Here is a 20,990-nt window from a genome sequence, read left to right as displayed (position 1 = left end):
AATCTTAAAAAAAAAAAAAAATCAGAGGATGTGTTTGTCAGCTGATTGTATGATAAAGGGAATTTGTAAAATGGAATATATATACAGTAGAAGAAATTAACCAGAATGCAGTTAAGTGAAAGAGATGTAAAATACAGAAGAGAGTAACATAAAGTATATAGTGAGGACAACTTAGACACTTTTATTCAGAGTCTTAAAAAGGGTGTTATCAGCAACAGATGCTCACTAAAGGAATTACTTTACACAGAAGGGAAGTAATCCAAGGTGGATACTCTGAGATATAATAAGTAATGAAGAGCAAAGACAATGGTAAATATATGTCTAAACATAATAGAACATAATGCTTAGTAAAGTACACAGAACAGTAGCATAAATAGGAAACCTCTGCAATGGTGGGTAAAGATGTTGATTAACTTTAGACTTACATCCTAATTTTAGGGCTAACCTCAGAAAGCATAGAAGTAAAAGACATAATTTTCATACTGATAGGGAAGAACAAATGGAATGAAAAATAGTCAATTCCAAAATTTGCAAGAAAGGAGAGAAATAGAACCATAGAACCTTGATACAAATAGAACAAAAGTAGATAAAAAATTTAAACCCAAATATAGGGCAGCCTGGGTGGCTCAGTCGGTTAAGTGCCTACCTTTCGCTCAGGTCATGATTCCAGGGTCCTGGGATCAAGTCTGGCATTGGGCTCCCTGCTCAACGGGGAGCCTGCTTCTCCCTCTGCCTGCCACTCCCCCTCCTTGTGCACCTGCTCTCTCTGACAAATAAATAAAAATCTTAAAAAAAACAACAACCAAATTTATTGGTAACTCTTTTAAATTTAAATTACTAAATTCTCACAAAATGTCAGTGTTATTTTATTTTTTTGTCAGTGTTTTTAAAAGATATCCCATATTAACAATACAGAAAGATTGTAAAGAAATAATTGGAAAAGACATATCATAGAAACAATAACAAAAAATGTTTTATAGCTGTATAATATTAGACCATATAGTCTAAGGCAAAAATCATTGCTAGAAATAAAATAGGTCACTTCATAATTGGATAAAGTTCTATTCACCAGCAAGCTATAACAGTTATAAAATTATAAAGAATAATACAGCCTTGAAAATAGATAAAGCAGAAGTTCAAAGAAATAGAGAAAGTCACAATTTTATGAAAGATTTTAGATACTTTTCTCAACAATCAGTAGAAGAGACGTAAAATAACAAAACTGAATAAGGATAATTTAAAGAGCACAGGTAACATGTTAACCTAATGAACAAATATAGAATGCTGTATTCAGCAGTTTTAGAGTGCATGTTCTTTTCAGGTATATGCAGAGAATTTTCAGAAGTTGTGTATATCAACCATAAAAACAATCTCAGGAAATTTCAAAGGCTTGAAGTTATATGGGGCATTTTCTTCAGGTAAATTTAAAAATATGCTTCCAAAAACCATGAATCCCAAAAGGAGTCATAATGGAGATTGGGAAATATTTTAACCAAATGATGAGAAAATAGTATGTATCAAAAGTTGTGGAATGTAGCTTAAAGGAATACTTAGATGGAAATTGATAGCTTTAAATACATAAATTAGGAAAGAAGAACAGCTGAAAGTTAATGAGATAAAAACATCCATTTCAAAAAGGAAAAATAAGATAGTAGGAAGGGAAAAATGAAGAGGGAGAAATCGGAGGGGGAGACGAACCATAAGAGATTATGGACTCTGAGAAACATATGAGGGTTCTACAGGGGAGGGGGTGGGGGGATGGGTTAGCCTGGTGATGGGTATTAAAGAGGGCACATGTTGAATGGAGCACTGGGTGTTATACACAAACAATGAATCATGGAACACTACATCAAAAACTAATGATGTAATGTATGGTGATTAACATAACGTAATAAAATAAAATTAAAAAAAAAGAAAAATAAGAGCCAGATAAACTAAAAATAGAGGACATGAAATAAAAACAGAAGCAGAAATTAATGGATAAGGAAACATGCATACGAAACAAGACCAAGGAATCAAAAAGATTCTTTTTAAATTAAAACAATTGAGAAAGTTTTAATGAGCTTTACTGAGAAAGAAGAGAAAGCATAAATAACCAAAGTAAGGAATGAAAAGCGAAGAGGACACGACTGCTGATGCTGTTGACGTTAGATAGATAAAAGCATACAATGAAACATTTGATGCAAATAAATTGAGAAATATAGTTGAAATTGACAGCTACATAAGAAATAGAATACCTGAGTAGTCCTATGACAGTTAAATAAATTGGATTGGTAATAAGCCTGTTTAGAAAGACTTTATTTCCAGGTGTCATCCCTGGCATATTTCTGCCAAATATTCAAGCAAGACATCTACATTTTTTCATTTTTCCCAGGTGGTAAAGAAAAAGAACATTACCATTCATTTTATGAGGGTAGCACAACATTAATATCAGAACTTGGTAAGTACAAAAGAAATTTATAGACCAGTTTTGATGGTGACCGTAGATGCAGAAATTTTAAAGGAACTGTAGGACAGGAAACCCAGCAAAAATACCTCATGATAATGTTGGCTTTTCCTAGGAATGGGAAAAGGTTGGCTTAACATATATTAAGAGATAAAGAAAGAAAAAATGACACAATTATCTCAATAGATGAAAAATAAAATTCATCATCTGTTGATGGTAGTAAAAACCTCCTTGCAAGCTAGATGTAGAAGGAACTCCCTGAATGTGATAAGTAGTGTTTATTTTATTTTTTAGAAAGATTTGTTTTGTTTTATTTTAAAGATTTTATTTATTTGACAGAGAGAGACACAGTGAGAGACAGAGCACAAGCGGGGGGGGGAGTGGGAGAGGGAGAAGCAGGCTCCCCGCTGAGCAGGGAGCCTGATGCGGGGCTCGATCCCAGGACTCTGGGATCATGACCTGAACCACCCAGGCACCCCAAGATTTGTTTATTTTAGAAGGGGAGAGAGCATGCGCGTGCATACACACATGTGTGCACATGCAAGTGGGGGAGGGGCAAAGGGTGGGGGGGAGAGAGAGAGAATCTCCAACAGATTCCCCACTGAGCACGGAGCCCAACAGGGGGCTCAATCCCACATCCATGAGATTATGCCCTGAGCTGAAATCAAGAGTTTAACCAACCAACTGAGCCACCCAGATTTCCCAAGTGGTTTATTTTAAAAGTATATTTAATGATGAAACTTTGAATGCTTTCCCATTTAGATTGGGCATAAGTAGTTAAGCTTAAAAATAAAACTGCCAGTTATTTTACCAGCAAAAGATGGATTTATTCAGTAATAGCAGAAAATTGCCATCCTGGACAAGCAAGATATGGCAAAACCATAGGCAAGTACCCTGAACAGGTTTATTTAAAGAGAAAAGGAGGGAAGCTGGGTGGGCTCTTACACTAGGAGTTCAGAGTAGAGTGGCCTTTCATTAGCAGAACTGTGACAGTCTCTCATTGGTTGAACTGCTGCCAGGGGAGGAGGAAACCCTTTTTTCCTCCCTCTGGGACAGTCAAGTAGTATCCACATGCAAGATCCCTCTCTTTCTTTGAGTCTGCAGTTGACAACCAGTGGTAAGATGTGAGAGCTCCCCCTGCTGGCCTCCTGACTCCAAAAATGAGATTTCCTTTTATTAATTTTCACAAAGTCGAGGATGTCTGCTATCATCACTAATTTTCAGCATCATAATAATGGAGGTCCTAGCTAAGGCAGTAAGGTAAGAACAGGAAAAAAGAAAGCAGTAAGGATTGGAAAGGAAAAAACAAAACTACTATTATTTATAGATGTTGTATTTGTGTACATAGAGTATCCAGATGAATTATTATAATTAGAGAATTTAGCAATGTCGCTAGATAACAGAGTCAATATACAAACACCAATTATGTTTCTATCAACCTACAAGAAACAAAACTTTTCAGTAGCACCAACACTATGTACTATGACTAAATCTTAATAGGATATACATAAGACCTTGGTCTTATCTAGGGAGGAGCCTAGAAGCCCAGTAGAACAAAAGTGTAAGTCCTTGTTTGCCTTCTTCATTTCAGACTTAAATCTAGGAAATGTGCAACACTTAAATTCAGTAGGCTTGTAAGGAGGGGGGGCATGATATTTTGTCCAATATAATACAGATAACATCTTAAAATAGTTGTTTACAGTGTTTTTGGAGCACATTGATAAATAAAATATCTTAGTAATAAAGATTTGGGGTTCTTTCAGTCTGAGTCTTTACCTAATATGAAAGTCTTTTATATAGCATTCTTGAAAGCTCTCTCTGATGATGATTCATTCACTTTTCTGCCTGAAATTTCCACTTATAGGAACTAGTACTGAATCATTTCACAAAGATTTTATTAACTACATATTTACTAAGTACTATGATAACTACATTATTTTGTCAAATCTAAGGCATCATTAATTTTAAGTTGCATCATTTCTTCACATTTTACTAAATGAAAAAATGTTGCCACTCTGGCTATAACACACCATTGATTTTAATATGCATATTGATTTCAAAGATGTTGAAATGTTTTTTAAAGCATTTTATGATTTATGAAACATTTCTGTAGAAGTATTTCCATTGTTTTACAATTTAGGAATACCACTGAAAAAAATCTTTACCTTTCATTTTTCATACCTATCATGCTACCTTTTTTTTTTTCTTCTTCCCTAATTTAAGCACTCTTAAATTCATTCCTTTTTTTGGTTTCCTTTTTTACCATCCTGGTCATTTGTCTTGGGATGCTTTTTACTTTATCAGTAAGCTGCTTAAAATTGAGTAAGATACAGGCTTCAAAAAGAAAATTGTAAAATATTAAAATCAGTATATCCAAAAGGTAGAATACTCTTTCAAATTCATGATTCTTGTTAACTTGACAAGATTTTTGGTATTTTTTTCCTTAAAACAAGGTAGTCCATAGCCATGAACAAATTATTGTGTTCTAATTTTTATAAGTATGTAGGTTTAAATTTTGTACATCATACTTTTCACAGCAAGATTTTCTCCCCATTGATACTCATTTACTTATTCTTGTAACTGAGGTTAAAGATGCTACTTTGTTTTATGTTAACATTTTTTTTACAGACATAAACTGGAATGTAATACGTGTCTTTTTTCATTCTTCTCCTCTACAAAATTATTACCAAAAAAATCTGCCTATAATATTTCAACCTTGGAATATTTCTAAATAACAAAGATGTTTACTTGTTTTAGTAGTGAATATTTACATTTGAATATTTTAAATTCTTCACAATCATGTAATTTCTGATAGTCATTGTATGATTGTTTACTGTTTTGTGTATTGCCTAGTTCAGCTTAATTCACCTAAAGGAAAAATGACGCCTCATAGTTAGTTAAATTTATAATTTTCTAATTCATTTGGGATTATGGTTTTTGATTATTGTGAAATTTAACTTTTCCAGTAGGTTATATACTTTTCTCTCTTTTACAACACAGGTTTTGAGAGTATTTTAGAAGGGCTTTATGGACCACGGCTACGAAGAGACCTCAGCTTATTTGAAGGTAATGCTTTTTAAGTTTTATTTTAAAATTGTGACTTTCTGTCCCATTTAACAAAGAAAAATGGTTGTTCTGTGCTAACTTTACATTAAACATGAATTTGTGGTCTTGTTTAATTAGTATTTTTAAATAAAGTGATCTAAATATTGTTTTTGTTATTATATAACGTTATCATAATCTTTAGTACACTGACCAAAATGGAAAGTGAAGCTTGTTTTTGGCTTAATGGTGAAATTTAATTTTTATTGTAACGTACCCTTGCTTATTCTTTTTTTTTTTTTAAAGATTTTATTTATTTATTTGACAGAAAGAGAGCACAGATAGGCAGAGTGGCAGGCAGAGGGAGAGGGAGAAGCAGGCTCCCCACTGAGCAGGGAGCCTGACGCAGGGCTCAGTCCCAGGCCCCGGGATCATGACCTGAGCCAAAGGCAGACACTTAACTGACTGAGCCACCCAGGCGCCCCAACCCTTGCTTATTCTTAAAGAGGATTTCAAAGGGTTCAATTAAGTAAATATTTCCTGTTGCTCATGAAACAGGTAGCCTGGAAATCAGATTGTCGCTCTGAGAAATCCCACCATGTGTGTTCAGAGTTTTATATTTATGTATAATGCTATTTATTAGACACTTCTTTCAAATGCTGTAGCATAAATCCTAGTGGAAGATTTTGATTTGTGATATGATTGCTGTGATACCATAGTTTAGTTGTTTTATTGCTTGCTTGGAAATGTAGAGCAGTAGGAGAACGCTTTTGTAGACCTCTGAAATTTTATAGTACAGTTTATTCACAAAATAGGTAACGCTGGTATAGATTTTCTACTTCAGTTTTGATTGAATTATTTCTGAATCTTGTATCTGGTCTGTTTTATGTCCACTTTTATCTTCTATTCTACTATGGTACCTTCCATTCTACCAAGACCCAAGACATCTCTAAAGGTGCTTCTCTCTTCTGTGTAAATAAGTCTGTTGAGGTGAGGGAATGATGGTGGAGTAGTCAAAAGTTTTCTGCCCATTCTTCATTAATGTTGAGCAGAATAATTGAGTTAGGAATCATAGATCTGAAAGTATCTATGAAAGATCATTTGTCCCAACCACCTGTCTTCGCTGAGATGAATTGATATCCATGTAAAACATGACTTTAAGAATGGAGACTCCAAAATGTGCTTGTTCTAGTGTTTTATCATTCTTCTGGCTAAGATCATTTTTTTAATTTCTCTTAACTTTAATCATTTCTCATCTTATCATAATTCAACACTGAATTATTTTTACCTGATATATTTTTTAGCAATTCTAATTGTAGTTTCACATATTTTTCTGAGCTTACAAATGAACAAAGGAAAAATCTAAAAAAAACAAGAATTTAACCTAAGCCTGACATTTCTTCAGCCTTCCGTTCTTAACCTGCTGTCCTCATTCATGTCAGAAGTCAGCATTATACTTAGTTGCCTTCTGACAACCCAAATTACAGCTTGTGACTCAGCCTGTTGCTTCCCCCACTTACATGTGTTTATTTATATAGTTGTATATATCTGTATATATTTATGTTCCTTCAGAAATTGTTTATTATACAAAGGGCAGAATGTTCTAAGGAAATAAATGCTTTGTATTTTGTTTTTAGACTAGTACTTCTTTAGTATACAAGTTGTATGTTTATTTTAGGAAATTCAAGAATACAGATAAGCCAGAAAGAAAAAATTACCCCTACTCCCATGATCCATAGATAACTTTTAAACATTTTTATGTAAATATAAGATCTACGTTTGTATTTGTTCTTTAATTATAGTAGTATATACTATATGCACAGTATGTGTAATTTCTGTGCCTGTTGTGTTCACTGGTATATCATTTGGGTATATTAAGTCTAGACCATCTTTCTTAATGGCTGCACAGTATTTCATTGTAGATCTATTTATAATTACTTATTTAATTTAATAACCCATTGCTGTATATCTCATTCAGTTTATTTAAATTCAGATAGATCTTGTACTTTATGCCCTTTTTAGTGCTTTTTTTTGGTGGGGGGAGTTAACAAAATTAGCTAAGCTTTGAAACTTGCGTATAGACACATATTCATTGCCTTAGTTTACCCCAAATATTCTTCCTCCAGGTTTCTTAGGTAAATTCTTCCTCCTTTTATTTCCTTTTTTGAATTAAAAAATAGCATCTAATTAAATTGTAGCCTTAAGAATGGTGATATTAATTACTGCAATAAATCTGTATCTGTGCAAGGATGAAGACAGTCATACATTTTGAGGGAAATTAAATCAGTACTATCAAAAGTGTAGAGCCTCTTGAAAAGGCTCTGTAGAAACTATGCATTATAGACATCTCCATCTTCTTTCTTATCCTCTTATAAATAAGTATGCTTTCTTTGTAGTTGCCATTGTTAAAAATGGTTTAATATTTAGATGCTGGGTAAGTATTTCTCACTATGCAAATCTATATGCAGGAATCAAATAGATTAGTGTATGTTTTTAGATGAATCATTGGAAATCTGAACCTTTGTTAACTCACTTTCCAAAACTCAGAAACCAAATATATTGGCTAGCAAAGGATTCTTGTATATTATTCTAAATTATTTTTTGTTATAAAATTAAATACATAGTATTTTAATTTTATAATGCATTAATTTAGATAGACTACATTGCATACCTACTGCTGTTTCTGTGGAAAATATATTCTAAATTTCATATTTGCTACCTTAAAAAATCAACTGTGGCACAGAGCATATTTTTAAGTTTAAGACTTTTGTATCATATACATTAATGTTTTGAGAGGTTTGTATTTTAATTCTTGAATTTGATTCAGAACCACCTCCAGATTGAATGGTTTGAAGGAAGCGTTTGAGTGGTGCTAATTTTTGTTTTGTTGGAAACGAAACAGAAGCCCCTGTTTTCTATCTTCTTTGGTATGTTTTGTGACTTTCTCTCCTTTTGGGGAAAATATAACTATTATTTTGGCGGGGGGTGGGGGGAGTCTCCAAAGAAGGTTTGAATGTCATAAACTTCAAACTTTTATGTATGCCCAGAAAAGTTCCTTACATTCTGTGCCTCTCTTCCTTCTCATCTCTCCAAAACTTATTTTTCCTGATGCCACAGCACTTTTAAGCAAAAATTCCCTCTTTTTTTCTACTTTAGTCAGTCCTTTCTCATGTCTTATTTGTGAGCTGGTTTCTTTCACCTGTGGGAATCATCTGATTTACTTGCCATGACTATGGATATTTACAAAAATTTGGAAAGAGTGTGGTCGACCTGTGTAAACTGATAGATCCAAAGGGGGAGATTATGTCAGAGTTCTTCAAGCTATAGCATATGGGCCAAATCCAGCTTGTTTACTGTTTTTGAATGGCCTGTGGGCTAAGAATAATTTTTACATTTTTAAATAGTTGAAAAAATAAAAAGATTAACATTTAGTGACATATGAAAATTACGTGAAGTTCAAATTTAATTGTTCAGTTAATAAGGTTTTATTGAAAACATCCCCTCTCATTTGTTGAAACATTGTCAATGGCTGCTTTTTTTTTTTTTTTTTTACCACAACAGTAGAGTTGAATGATGTGGCAGGTTGTATGGCCTACAAAACCTAAAATACTTACTATAGAAAAAGGTTTGCTGACCCCTGAGTGTACCACTGACTGAAATTCACTATTTTTGACTTAATATCTTTTTTTCAACTGTAAACACTATGATGATAGAGACAACAAAACTACTTTTTAATAAGATTTATTAGGTAAAACATTAAAAAATTTTTTTATATGAGTATAGTTGACACACAATGTTACATTGATTTCAGGTGTTGCAACATAGTGATTCAACTTCTCTACATGTTATGCTGTGCTCACCAAAAGTATAGCTGTCATCTGTCACCATACACTGCTATTACGTCATTAACTATATTCTCTATGCTGTGCCTTTATTCCTGTGACTTATTCATTCCATAACTGGAAGCCTGTTATCTCCTACTCCCCTTAGTCCATTTTGCCCATCCTCCCTACACCCTCCCCTTCCCTCTGGTAACCATCAGTTTATTCTGTGTATTTATAGGTCCAGTTCAGTTTTTAGTGTACTCATTTGATTTAGATTCCACATGAGTAAAATCATATGGTATCTGTCTTTCTTGGTCTCACTTATTTCAGTTACGTAATACTCTTGGGATCCATCCATGCTCTTGCAAATGTCACAGTCTCATCCTTTTTTTAAGGCTGTGTAATATTCCTGTGAGAGAGAGAGAGAGTGTGTGTGTGTGTGTGTGTGTGTGTTTAGCCTTACATCTTCCTTTTCCATTCATCTATTGATGGACACTGGATTGCTTCCTATATCTTGGTTATTGTAAATAATGCTGCAATAAACATAGGGGTGCATATATCTTTTTGAGTTAGTGTTTTTGTTTTCTTTGGGTAAATACCCAGTAGTGGAATTATTGGATCATACGGTATTTCTATTTTTAATTTTTTGAGGAACCTCCATACTGTTTTCCACACTGGTGTACCAATTTGTCTTCCCACTAACAGCGTACAAGAGTTTCTTTTTCTCCACATCCTCTCCAACTCTTGTTATTTCTTACCCTTTTTTTTCAAGTCTTTATTTAAATTCTTTTTAGTTAACATACAGTGTTTAGTTTCAGGTATAGAATTTAGTGATTTATCACTTACATACAGCAACCAGTACTCATCACAAGTGCCCTCCTTAATACCCATCACTTATTTGCCTTTTTGATTTTAGCCATTCTGACAGATAAAAGGTTATATCTGATTGTGGTTTTGATTTGCATTTCCCTGATGATGAATGATGTTGAGGATATTTTCACGTGCCATTTGGCTATCTGTATATCTTCTTTGAAAAAATGTCTGTTTCGGTCCTCTGCTCATTTTTTAGTTGGTTGGGTTTTTTTTGGTATTGAGTTGAATAAGTTCTTTATCTATTTTGGATGTTAACCTCTTAACCTTTTATCAGGCATATTATTTACAAATATCTTTTCCCGTTCAGTAGGTTGTCTTTCTACTTTGTTGATGGTTTTCTTTGCTCTGCAGAAGCTTTTTATTTTGATGTAGTCCCAATAGTTTACTTTTGTTTCCTTTGCCCTAGGAGATATATCTAGAAAAATATTGCTATGACTAGGTCAGAGAAATTGCTGCTTATGTTCTCTTTTAGGATTTTTATGGTTTCAGGTCTCACATTTAGGTCTTCAATCCATTTTGAGTTTGTGTGTATAATCTGAAAAAGTGGTCCAGTTTCATCTTTTACAAGTAGCTGCCCAATTTTCCCAGCATTTATTGAAGAGACTGTCTTTTCCCTATTGTGTATTCTTGCCTCTTTTGTTAGATGAACTATTTTGGCTGCTTATTTTGTGTCGGGAATTGTGATGAGCAGTGAGGAAAGAAAAATGAGTAAGTAGGATCTCTTCTAGGAATTCATGGCCTAGTATTAAGTCAGTAGTTTTCCAAGATGGATTGATTATTTATTTTAAAACCAGAGAATCTAATACTGCTCTATTTTATAGTTATATAAATTATATTAGCTCTTATCAATGTGCACACAAAAACTTATCTGAGTGTATTCATCATGCTGCTTGCAATACCAAGATTAGAGAAACAGGCTAAATATCCAACAATAGGATATTTATTAAGTAAGTTATGTATCTGTTTGATGGACCATGCTTATTTATTAAAAATTATTTAGAAGTATATTTGAGCATAGGAAATATTTGTGACAAATAAGCATGTGTATAATATCCTAATTTTTAAAATAAATAGCATTTTTTAAAGCAGTTTAAATTTACAGAAAAAATCGAGAAGAAAGTACAAAGATTTCCCATATACCCTCCCCCCTCCAAGGTTTCTCTATATTAATATTTTCCATTACTGTTGTACATTTGTTAGAATTGTTGAGCCAATATTGATGTATTTTATTACTTAAAGCCCCCATAGTTTACATTAGCTAAGTCTGTGGGTGTTGTACAGTAGCGTGCATTTTGGCAAATTCGTAGTCATATATCCACATTATAGTATTCTATACAATAGTTTCACTGCCCTAAAAATCAGTAGGTTGCCTTTCTGCTTTGTTGATGGTTTCCTTTGCTCTGCAGAAGCTTTTTATTTTGATGTAGTCCCAATAGTTTATTTTTGCTTTTGTTTCCTTTGCCCTAGGAGATATACCTAGAAAAATATCGCTACCACTAATGTCAGATCCAGCTTTTTAGTTATTTCCCGTCTCCAACCCATGTCAAACACTGCTCTTTTTACTGTCTCTTTTGTTTTTTCTTCTTCATAATGTCATATAGTTGAAATCATACAGTATTTAGTTTTTTCAGACTCACTTCTTTCACTGAATAATATGCATGTAAGTTTCCTCTCTGTCTTTTCATGGCATCATAGCTCATTTCTTTTTATTACTGAATAATACTGCACTGGGTGGATGTAGCATAGTTTACTTATCCATTGATCTACTTGAAAGGCATCTGGTTTGCTTCCAAGTTTTGGTAACTATTAATAAATCTGCTTTAAACATTTGTGGGCAAGGTTTTGTATAGATACAACTTTTCAACTCATTTGCCTAAATACCTAGGAGCACCATTGCTAGATAGTATGGAAAGATTCTGTTAAACTTTGAAGAAACTGTAAGACTATCTTCAAAATTGGCCATACCATTTTGTGTTCTCACCAGCAATGAATTGAAGTTCCTTTTGATCTGCATCCACACCAGCATATGACGTTGTCCATGTTTCAGACTTAAGCCATTCTAGTAGGTGTGTAGTGGTAGCTCATCTTAATTTTCAGTTCTCTAATGGGATATGCTATTGAGCATCTTGTCATAAGCTTATTTGCTATCTGCATATCTTCTTGGGTGAGGTGTTCAGTCCGTTTTTGGTACTTGGATAATGATGATAGATAGTAATAATGATAGAATGAGGAAATACTTCTGCTTTTGTTTTCTGGAACAGATTATAGAGAAACCATCTGGGTTGGAGCTTTCTGTTTTAGAAGGTTATTAATTGCTGATTTAATTTTTTAAAAGATTTTATTTGTCAGAGAGAGAAAGAGAGAGAGAGTGCACACAAGTAGGGTGAACCTCAGGCAGTGGGAGAAGCAGGCTCCCCGCTGAGCAAGGAGCCCAATGCAGGACTTGATCCCAGGACCCTGGGATCATGATCTGAGACGAAGGCAGATGCTTAACCAACTAAGCCACCCAGGCGTCCCTGATTTAATTTTTTTTAATAGATATAGTCCTATTGAGATGATTTATTATTTCTTATGTGAGATTTGGTAGATAGTGTCTTTCAAGGAATTTGTCCATTTCATCTGAAGTTACCAAATTTGTGGGCAACAATATTATAGTATTTTTGTTATTTTTTTATTATTCATAGAATCAACAGTGATGGCCCATTTTAATATCTGATATTTTTTCTTTTTTTACTTGGTTAGGCTGGGTAAAGGTTTATCGATTTTATTGATATTTTCAAAGAATCAGCTAATGCTAATTTTTAAAAAGGCATAGAATATAAACTAGAAGGATATATTGCAAAATGTTAATCATTATCTCTGGATGATGGGATTACAAATAGTTTTTTTTTTCTCCTTTGTAGTTTTCAGTATAGTTAATACGTAGTTTTAAATGAAAAATTATTTTTCAGTAACATTGCCCACTGTTCAGTATCTTTCCTCAAAATCAACATAGTTATAACCACTTTTTCATGACCTTCATGAGAAATCTATTTCAGTATTCTCTTTTTTCACTTTTCATTGGGCTTTGTCTTTGGGAACTTTAAATTTATTTCTTAGGGTGAAAGTGTACAAAAGAGAATAAAAATGTTCAAAAGAAGTACAATTATCTAAAAGAAAATGAAAGTAACACCTATTGAACTTGTTAGGTGTTCTGCATATGTTCTTATTTAATTTTTACTACAGCCTTAAGATGCAATCATTATCCTCATTTTAACAGATGAGGAAATTGAAGCCCAGAGAAAGTAACTTGCCAAAGGCCACATCTAGTATTTGGAAAGATATCTCAGTACCAAGGCTTTTTAATTTCAAAGTCTGTTATCTTTCCAAGACAGATTAGGTAAAATGATTGGAACCAGACTTTGACCACAAATATATATCCATGGTTAAAAGGTTGATCTTTTGTTAGTCATTTACTATTAGTTTTCCTTTCTTTTCTCCCCCCCCCCTTTTTTTTAAAGATTTTATTTATTCATTTGACAGAGAAAACATAAGCAAGGGGAGTGGCAGGCAGAGGGAGAGAGGGAGAAGCAGGCTTCCCGCTGACCAGGGAGCCTGATGCGGGGCTCAGTCCCAGGACCCTGGGATCATGACCTGAGCTGAAGGCACTTAACAGACTGAACCACCCAGACACCCTACTATTAGTTTTCATTATGACATTGCCTTTCATTAATAAGACTATTTCTGTAAGGTACATAATTTGATCCTTTTGAGCTTATACAACTTCATGTATTAAAATTGCAAAATGAGAGACAATGTATTTTAGGGATATCTGATTTATTATCATATTTTGTTTGAGAAATAAAATAAGTCTGTAGTATTTACTTAACTTTTATGACATGAAAAGATAACCTGGACAGAGAAATCTGGCCTAGAGTTGATTTTTCAAAATTTGTTTTCCAATAAATAAAATGATGTATCTCAGCATCATTTATTTGGACTCAAAATCAAAAGTTCTGTAGAAAGAATAGTTATTAAATATTGGTAAGTAAAGTTGTAGATTTTTTTACCCAGCAAAATTTAATGGCATTTATATAATTGTTGATTATTCATTGCCATTTATTTAACCATATAGGCATTTATTTTAATTAATGTTTCCTTGAAGAACTTCTAAAATAACTAAAATAAATGGGATAATCTCAGCATGCCCAATTTTATCTTACAACTGGTAATTGTTTTAATTATTCCAAAGTTGTTGTTCCTTGATTCAACATATTTATCACTAAAACTTCATGAAACCTTACAGTGATTTTTCAAAAATACCTCTTTTCCAGGACTACCAGCTATTTTTAAAAAATTCTAATGCTAGATTCCTTTCATATCTTTTATTCATGAAGCCATAATAAAAAAAAAGCAGTAAGATTTCCTTGATGTACCAAAATTGTTATGCTTAGCATATGAGTCAAGTTTTTGCACAGTAATACTGCCTAACAAATAGCTCTAAAATCTGTTGCATCCTTATGGGTGATTTGATTCACTGGACTTCAGGGATCACTTCTGATGACTGCAGGTCCCAGTCTGAAGGAGTAATAGCTGTGTGGGGCAAATTCTTTTCATGTTGGATGGTTGAAACTCAAGAGAACTGGGGTAACTTGCCATACCTTTTAAAGCCTCAGCTTGGAATATATACGTCACTTTCCCCACATTCATTCTACTAATCAGAAAGCTCTGCCTTCCTAGTAAGAGACATTGCGCAATTCCACATTCAAGAGTGTGAATGTATTATTCTAACTATAGTGACAGGCCAAAGGGTTGAAGAAAATTATAAACCTGCATAACTACAGTTCTGGGTTTTTAATTGTTTAGATTGCTTAAACTTTTTGATTTATCAGGTCATTTGCAAAAAAAAATGATTAGTTTTCTTAAACTGGTATATTAAAATTATCTGTCTTCTGCAAATTAACCGTTTTAAATACATTTGTGATTGTGCAGGATTTAAAAAATAATGACTGATGATCCTGCTTTTTTAGTAACTAGCCTTTGCATGGTGTTTTATAGTTTATAAAATATTTTCTCACTTTTTTCATTTGATCCACAAGTAAGTTAGGTGATGGGATCTTTATTTTATAGATATAGAAATTAAAACAAAAACTTTGTAACTTGACAAGGTTACAACGAGTAGGTTCTACTCCAGATGGAGACTTTAAATCCAATTATCTTTCCATTACCCTATGCTGGGTCTCATGCTCCCATTTCCTACCATTTCTAAGTTTGGATAAATATTAGGAATATTTCTAGACCATTGCCAAAGCCAAAGGGAGCTGTCACTACACTTTTATACTCCAACAGATTACATTATCTTCTATTCTGACTTGTATATCTCAATTGATGCAAGAATTTCTTGGGGGCTGATCCTAACTGGTACTTATTTATTACCATTCCAAAAAAGGTAAGCTTATTTTCTGTGTAGTTTAACATAAACATGTATTCAGCTTACTTATTTCAAAAGTATGAAAGAAAATAACTGTGGTATACTGGTGCTTTTCAAATTAGTACCTGTGTAACTGCCTCAGATGATAATTGTTTCATATATTAGAGGTTCTATATAGGAATTTATTTGGGAAAGGAAATTAAGGGGAGTTTTACTGCAAGGAGTAAGTTTGAAAAATCACTGTCTGTACCAAGTATAGTTAGGTTGGCAGTGTTGTTATATTGTCATAAAATTTCTTCATCATAAAATGTTTGTTTTGCACAAACTTTCTAATACATTACTACAGTTGGATTATATGAAACATTCTTGTGGAAAAGAATTCATGTTTTGTGTTGAATAAAGGCTTGTTTACCTGCCTTTTACTCGAACTTTTACAACAACACCTTTAAACAATACAATAAAAATCTGATTGGACTTCTTAGCTATGGATTTCTACTTTTTTTTTTTTTTTGGAACAGCATTTCATTTTCTCAAATCTGTGGGCTTTTCTGGTGCTCTACTCCATTTCTCTGTTTTATGTTGCTTTCATGATGTGTAAAATTTATTTTTCCCCATACCTCCTTGTTTTGATTTCTTTCATAGTGAAAATTAAAAATTAATGATAAATTGAATCTTTTAGGTTAGATGATACTTAAAACCCTATTGTTAGAAAATAAATTTATAACCAGCTCATTGTTCTTGCTACTTTGTCCCATAATAGTGCAAAATTACTCTCCTTACAGCCTTCTCTGTTTATTTCTTTCTAGATGTCATCACTTTAATTTTAAAGTCAGGCCTTTTCCCCTTACTATTAGTAGTTAGTTTTTTTTATATGAGCCATTGCTGTGGAGAGTGGTAATTTTATTTGTTTGAATAAAGTTAGTGTATTTAATGAATATTTTTCCCTCTTTTAAAGACTGTGAACCAGAAGAGCTGACTGACTGGTCTATGGATGAAAAATGTTCATTTTGTAACCTACAGAGAGAAGCAGTCAGTGTAAGTTTTAGTGCTACGAAATTATTTCTAAACTAATCGCACAATTGTAACAATTTTTTTAACTTAATTTGTTCTGAAAATTGATAACTTACAGTGGAAATTTAAATACTTGATTTTGGTAATGAGAAGAATATTTTAAAGTCTTATGTTAGAAGTCTAACATTTAGCTTAACTTGCAGGTGAAATCACAAAACACTCATCTTTTTTGCTTATTTCACATTTCTTCCTTATAGCTCCCTGACTTATGAAGTTCAGTTTAGATCTGTTTTGAATTTAGGTAGACAGTGGTGAGCTTGGAGGCCTAGCTTGGTTTGAGACCACCCTATAGTCTGATTTCTTAGGAATCTATAGTTGGAGGATAATGTGGTACTACTTTTTAGCCTTTTACTCTCTTGAAGTCTTTTGGATATCAGAATTATTTCCTGGTAAATGATTAAATAGTGTCTACTATAAACGGCATAAACTAGACAAGCAGCATCTTCTTGTATGGCGGGAAGTCCTAATTCTTTACTATTGTGAGAAAGGCTGGGAAGAAATGAGAACTTGAGAACCTGTACCCATTTTGGTCAGATTAGTGGGTAAACATACCTATTTTGTTGTTAAAACTCTCATTACTGGCATGCTATATAGTGAATTTATTCAGCAATGCATTTTATCCACACTTCCTCCCCCCTTTTTTTGGCTATAGTTTACTAAGAAATAAAGCTAATTTGGTATCAGAGCTAAATTTCTTTTCTCCTCACTCCTGTCCCAAATTTTATGTTCTCTCTATATAATTTGTAAAATAGAACAAATGAGCATTTAGAGAATATTTTTTTTGCTATTTTTAATGAAATTGCATGTATAATTAAAACTGATTTTTTTATGTTGCTTTCTTATAATTTTAGGATTGTATACCATCTCTTGATTCTTCACAGTCAACACCAACGGAGGAACTATCATCTCAGGGCCAGTCCAACACTGAAAAGATTGAATGCCAAGCAGAAAATTACCTAAATGCACTCTTTCGAAAGAAAGGTAATATTGGTATACCTTGTCATTCAAAATTAGCAGTAGAGATCTAGAATGTTTGTATTTTTCTCACACACAAGTTTTTTTTTTATGCCAGTCTTAATTCCATTTTTTATTATTATTTTTTATCTTTAGTTTTTCTTCATATTTTTAGGGACATTAGGATTCTCAGTTATTGTAGTGCTAGTCTTCTATTGGCCATTCCTTTTCACCCCTCTTTTCTCAGATCTCTCCCTGACTTTATCAGACATTTTCCTCATCTACTATAGGCAGACAGGAAATTTTTTTTTTATGCTCTGGTCTTCCTTATTTTGTTGCTGTTCTTAAGACTTCAAAAGTTCTTTCATGTTCAGTAAGTGATAGATATACTACAAAGCTGTCTTTAGAAATGTAACAGTTAAATCATTTATCAGCCAGGTTAGAGTATATTTGCTGGCTTGGGGTTTCAGTGTTTCTTTGGTAGATTGAGTATGCTTACTTAACATTAAATGTCAAATGTTCTTTTTTGCTTCCTGTCTGTCTAAACTATTTAAACCAAATGAGGCTTGTTTCACTTGTTCCCTTAACTTGATACACATGTATCAGAGAGAAGTAGTTTTTTATATTTTAGTTACTTGAGAAAAATTTAGAAATATAGAACCTTCCATTTTTTGTTCTTGGCAATTTCTGCAGTAGTAGAGTGTCTTAATTTTTACCACATAGGCCCTTGGAGTGAGTCATGGTATAAGGGGAATGCAGGTTGGGAGGAGTTATCATTCTGCCTCCCACTTTCCAGAGATCAAGAAAAACATTACTATATTTCATCTAGGTGTTGACTCTGCTTTACTTCTCTTTGAAATTAGGTTATGATCGGATATTTTTCTATTAAATTGATAACTTCCAAATTTTAACCAATAATGTTGAAAATAGTCATCATCTTTGAGCAAGGAGGCTTTTGTTTAGTCCTCAGTGTTATGAGTTCTTTTATATGTTGAAATATAAGAATCCTGTGATTAGAAGAATCATTACATTAAAAAAACTAAAGTTAAGGGGTACCTGGGTGGCTCAGTCAGTAAGTGTCTGACTCTTGAGTTCAGCTCAGGTCATGATCTCAGGGTTATGAGACAGAGCCCCTTGTCAGGCTCCGCGCTCAGTAGGGAGTTGGCTTGAGATTCTCTCTCTCTCTCTGCCCCTCCCCCCATGCATTGTGTGTTCTCTCTCTCTTTCTGTCTCTCAAATAAATCTTAAAAACAAAAAACAAAAAAACCCTAATGTTAAGAACTTTATTTTTTTTTAAGTGTAGGAGACTGAAAATCTTTTCCTGTGTGTTACTGAAGTGCTTTAAGTTGAGAAATTGGCATTTGTCTTGAAAAAACAAGTTCTTTTTTTAGAATTTTTTTAAAAGATAGACTTATTTGAGAGAGAGAGAAAGAGAGTGCAAGTGGGGGGAAGGGCAGAGGGAGAGGAAAAGAGAGAATCTTAAACGGACTTCACATTCGGCACAGAGCCTGTTGTGGGGCTCAGTCTCACGACCCTGAGATCATGACCTGAGACAAAATCAAGAGTTGGATGCTTAACCAACTGAACCACCTAGGCATCCCTAGAAATTTTTTATCTGAACCAATATTAAAAATATTTTACATGCTTTCTTTAAGAACTTTATAACATTAATTTAGAAAATTTTGTTCTGCCAGTGTATTTACACTTATAAGAAGAATTATGTTATCAGACTTCTATCACTAAGAGAACTGGAAGAAACATCCACATTTATACATGCGCACAATAAGTTTCACTCACCTTAGAACTCATTACTCAGTCTCCTTTTCCTTGAGTGATTTGTAATGGTAGTAGCTAGAATTATCAATAATAATGACCTGTAATTTTTGATAGTATGGAGTAACCTGTGCTCCATTGCCCTATTAAGAGTAATCAGAAAACACTTGGTACTATTTCAGCTGATTCAAGCATCTGGGTCTTCAAGAGGTCTCCTACCAAAGGTTGGGTGAGTGTTCATGGATATTTAGTGACCTCTCCATTTGGGGATAATCTTGGTTTTCTTCAAGATCTTTGAAGGGTTGCAGAGTTTTTAAATGAAAGATTCTTACTAGTGTTTTTTGCTTTACTTCGGGGTCTTACCTTTGTTAATTCCTTTATTTGTAGTCCAACGTGATTCTCCAGATTTAATTAAACGTAAGGATTTTTCTACTCATTTACTTGGTTTTGTTTTGTTCCTTATTTTTAAATTTTCTTTGAATAAAATAATTTTAGATGTTTCCCAGTATGATCCAACTAGGATAAGGCCAAAAGGTAATAGCAGTATCTTTAAGTGATGATAACTCCTTCATTTGTTTAGATAATTCTACTGTTAACTTTACATGGAAATAAAAGGCATAAACATATTTTTAAAAATAAACACTTCTGAGTCTTTGGAGTAACAACTAAAATATTGATCAAACGTATTGTTGGTGAAGCTTTTATTTGATTCCTGAAAATTTCCCAAATTCAGCCATTTTCAGGAATTCTGGATATTAGTAACATTAGTGTTACTGATACTTACAGATACTGATCCTTTGCTCAGTTTGAGGAACATATGTATGTTAATCATCTTGCCAAAATATAAAGAAATCTCTTAATAGATTTATTGTAGCTTATTATTTCTCCTCACTATGATTTTGGGAAGATGATAATGATAAATGTAAGCTGTTATTAAGAACCCACTACACAGGATAATGATGATGATTGAGGTCATCAGTTCTGATTGAGCACTAAAACCTTTTTATGCCTTAATCTCATTTAATCCAAAAACAGTGTTAAGAGAGACAGGTACTCTTGTTATCATTTTAACAGGTAGAGACAATGAAACACAGAAAAGTTAAGTAATGTGTCTTTTAGTTCTGTTATGAACATTTGAGTCCTCAAGAAGTTAAAAAAAAAAAAGTTGTAAAGTGTTCTATGTGGGAAGCACCTAGATTCTTTTATGTACTAAGTAGAAAAACCTTCCTATTCTCTACTAGCCACCTAGGATTAGAATTATTTTAATCGAATTAGGCAGACTAGAGAGGACCTATGAGAAATGCTGTATTTCTATACATTTCCATTCTTCCTTTAAATGAACTAAAAACAGTTTTAGTGATTAGTTTCCTTATAAAGTTTAATAATAGATTGGAGGAAACTTATATACTAAATACAGTTTGGCCAATCCCTTGTAATTAAAAGCTAGTCAAAAATACTTCTTCAGGGTTGAGTAAATAGAATGGGGGAGGGTGATATTTTAGTACAGAGCTGAACTTTTAACTAGTTTTGAATATTCCTGAGAAATTTTTCAGAATTGAATTCCTTCTAGAGGTTAACCCTAAAATTCTCTATAGAG

The 20,990-nt window shown here is 33.1% G+C and overlaps 1 protein-coding gene across 18 annotated transcripts in view; it reads left to right on the top strand.

Annotated features, from left to right (window-relative positions):
- Positions 1 to 20,990, top strand: part of LCORL (ligand dependent nuclear receptor corepressor like) — a 166,282-nt gene that overhangs the window by 37,857 nt on the left and 107,435 nt on the right. For 12 of the 18 annotated variants that reach the window (XM_032400071.1, XM_032400085.1, XM_032400083.1 and 9 more), the window contains exons 2-4: positions 5,447 to 5,512; positions 16,551 to 16,630; positions 17,518 to 17,647. In XM_032400071.1, the coding sequence (XP_032255962.1) occupies positions 5,447 to 5,512; positions 16,551 to 16,630; positions 17,518 to 17,647 (276 nt within the window). Of the gene's footprint in view, positions 1 to 1,919; positions 2,441 to 3,543; positions 3,707 to 5,446; positions 5,513 to 8,315; positions 8,416 to 10,768; positions 10,894 to 16,550; positions 16,631 to 17,517; positions 17,648 to 19,575; positions 19,623 to 20,990 lie in introns of those variants that run through there. The other 6 variants (XM_032400073.1, XM_032400074.1, XR_004298836.1 and 3 more) reach the window with 6 other exon arrangements.

This window comes from Phoca vitulina, unplaced genomic scaffold (genome assembly GCF_004348235.1).
Source record: "Phoca vitulina isolate PV1807 unplaced genomic scaffold, GSC_HSeal_1.0 scaffold3, whole genome shotgun sequence".
In the NCBI taxonomy this organism is placed as follows: Eukaryota; Metazoa; Chordata; class Mammalia; order Carnivora; family Phocidae; genus Phoca; species Phoca vitulina.
This window is presented reverse-complemented; position numbering and strand designations above follow the sequence as displayed.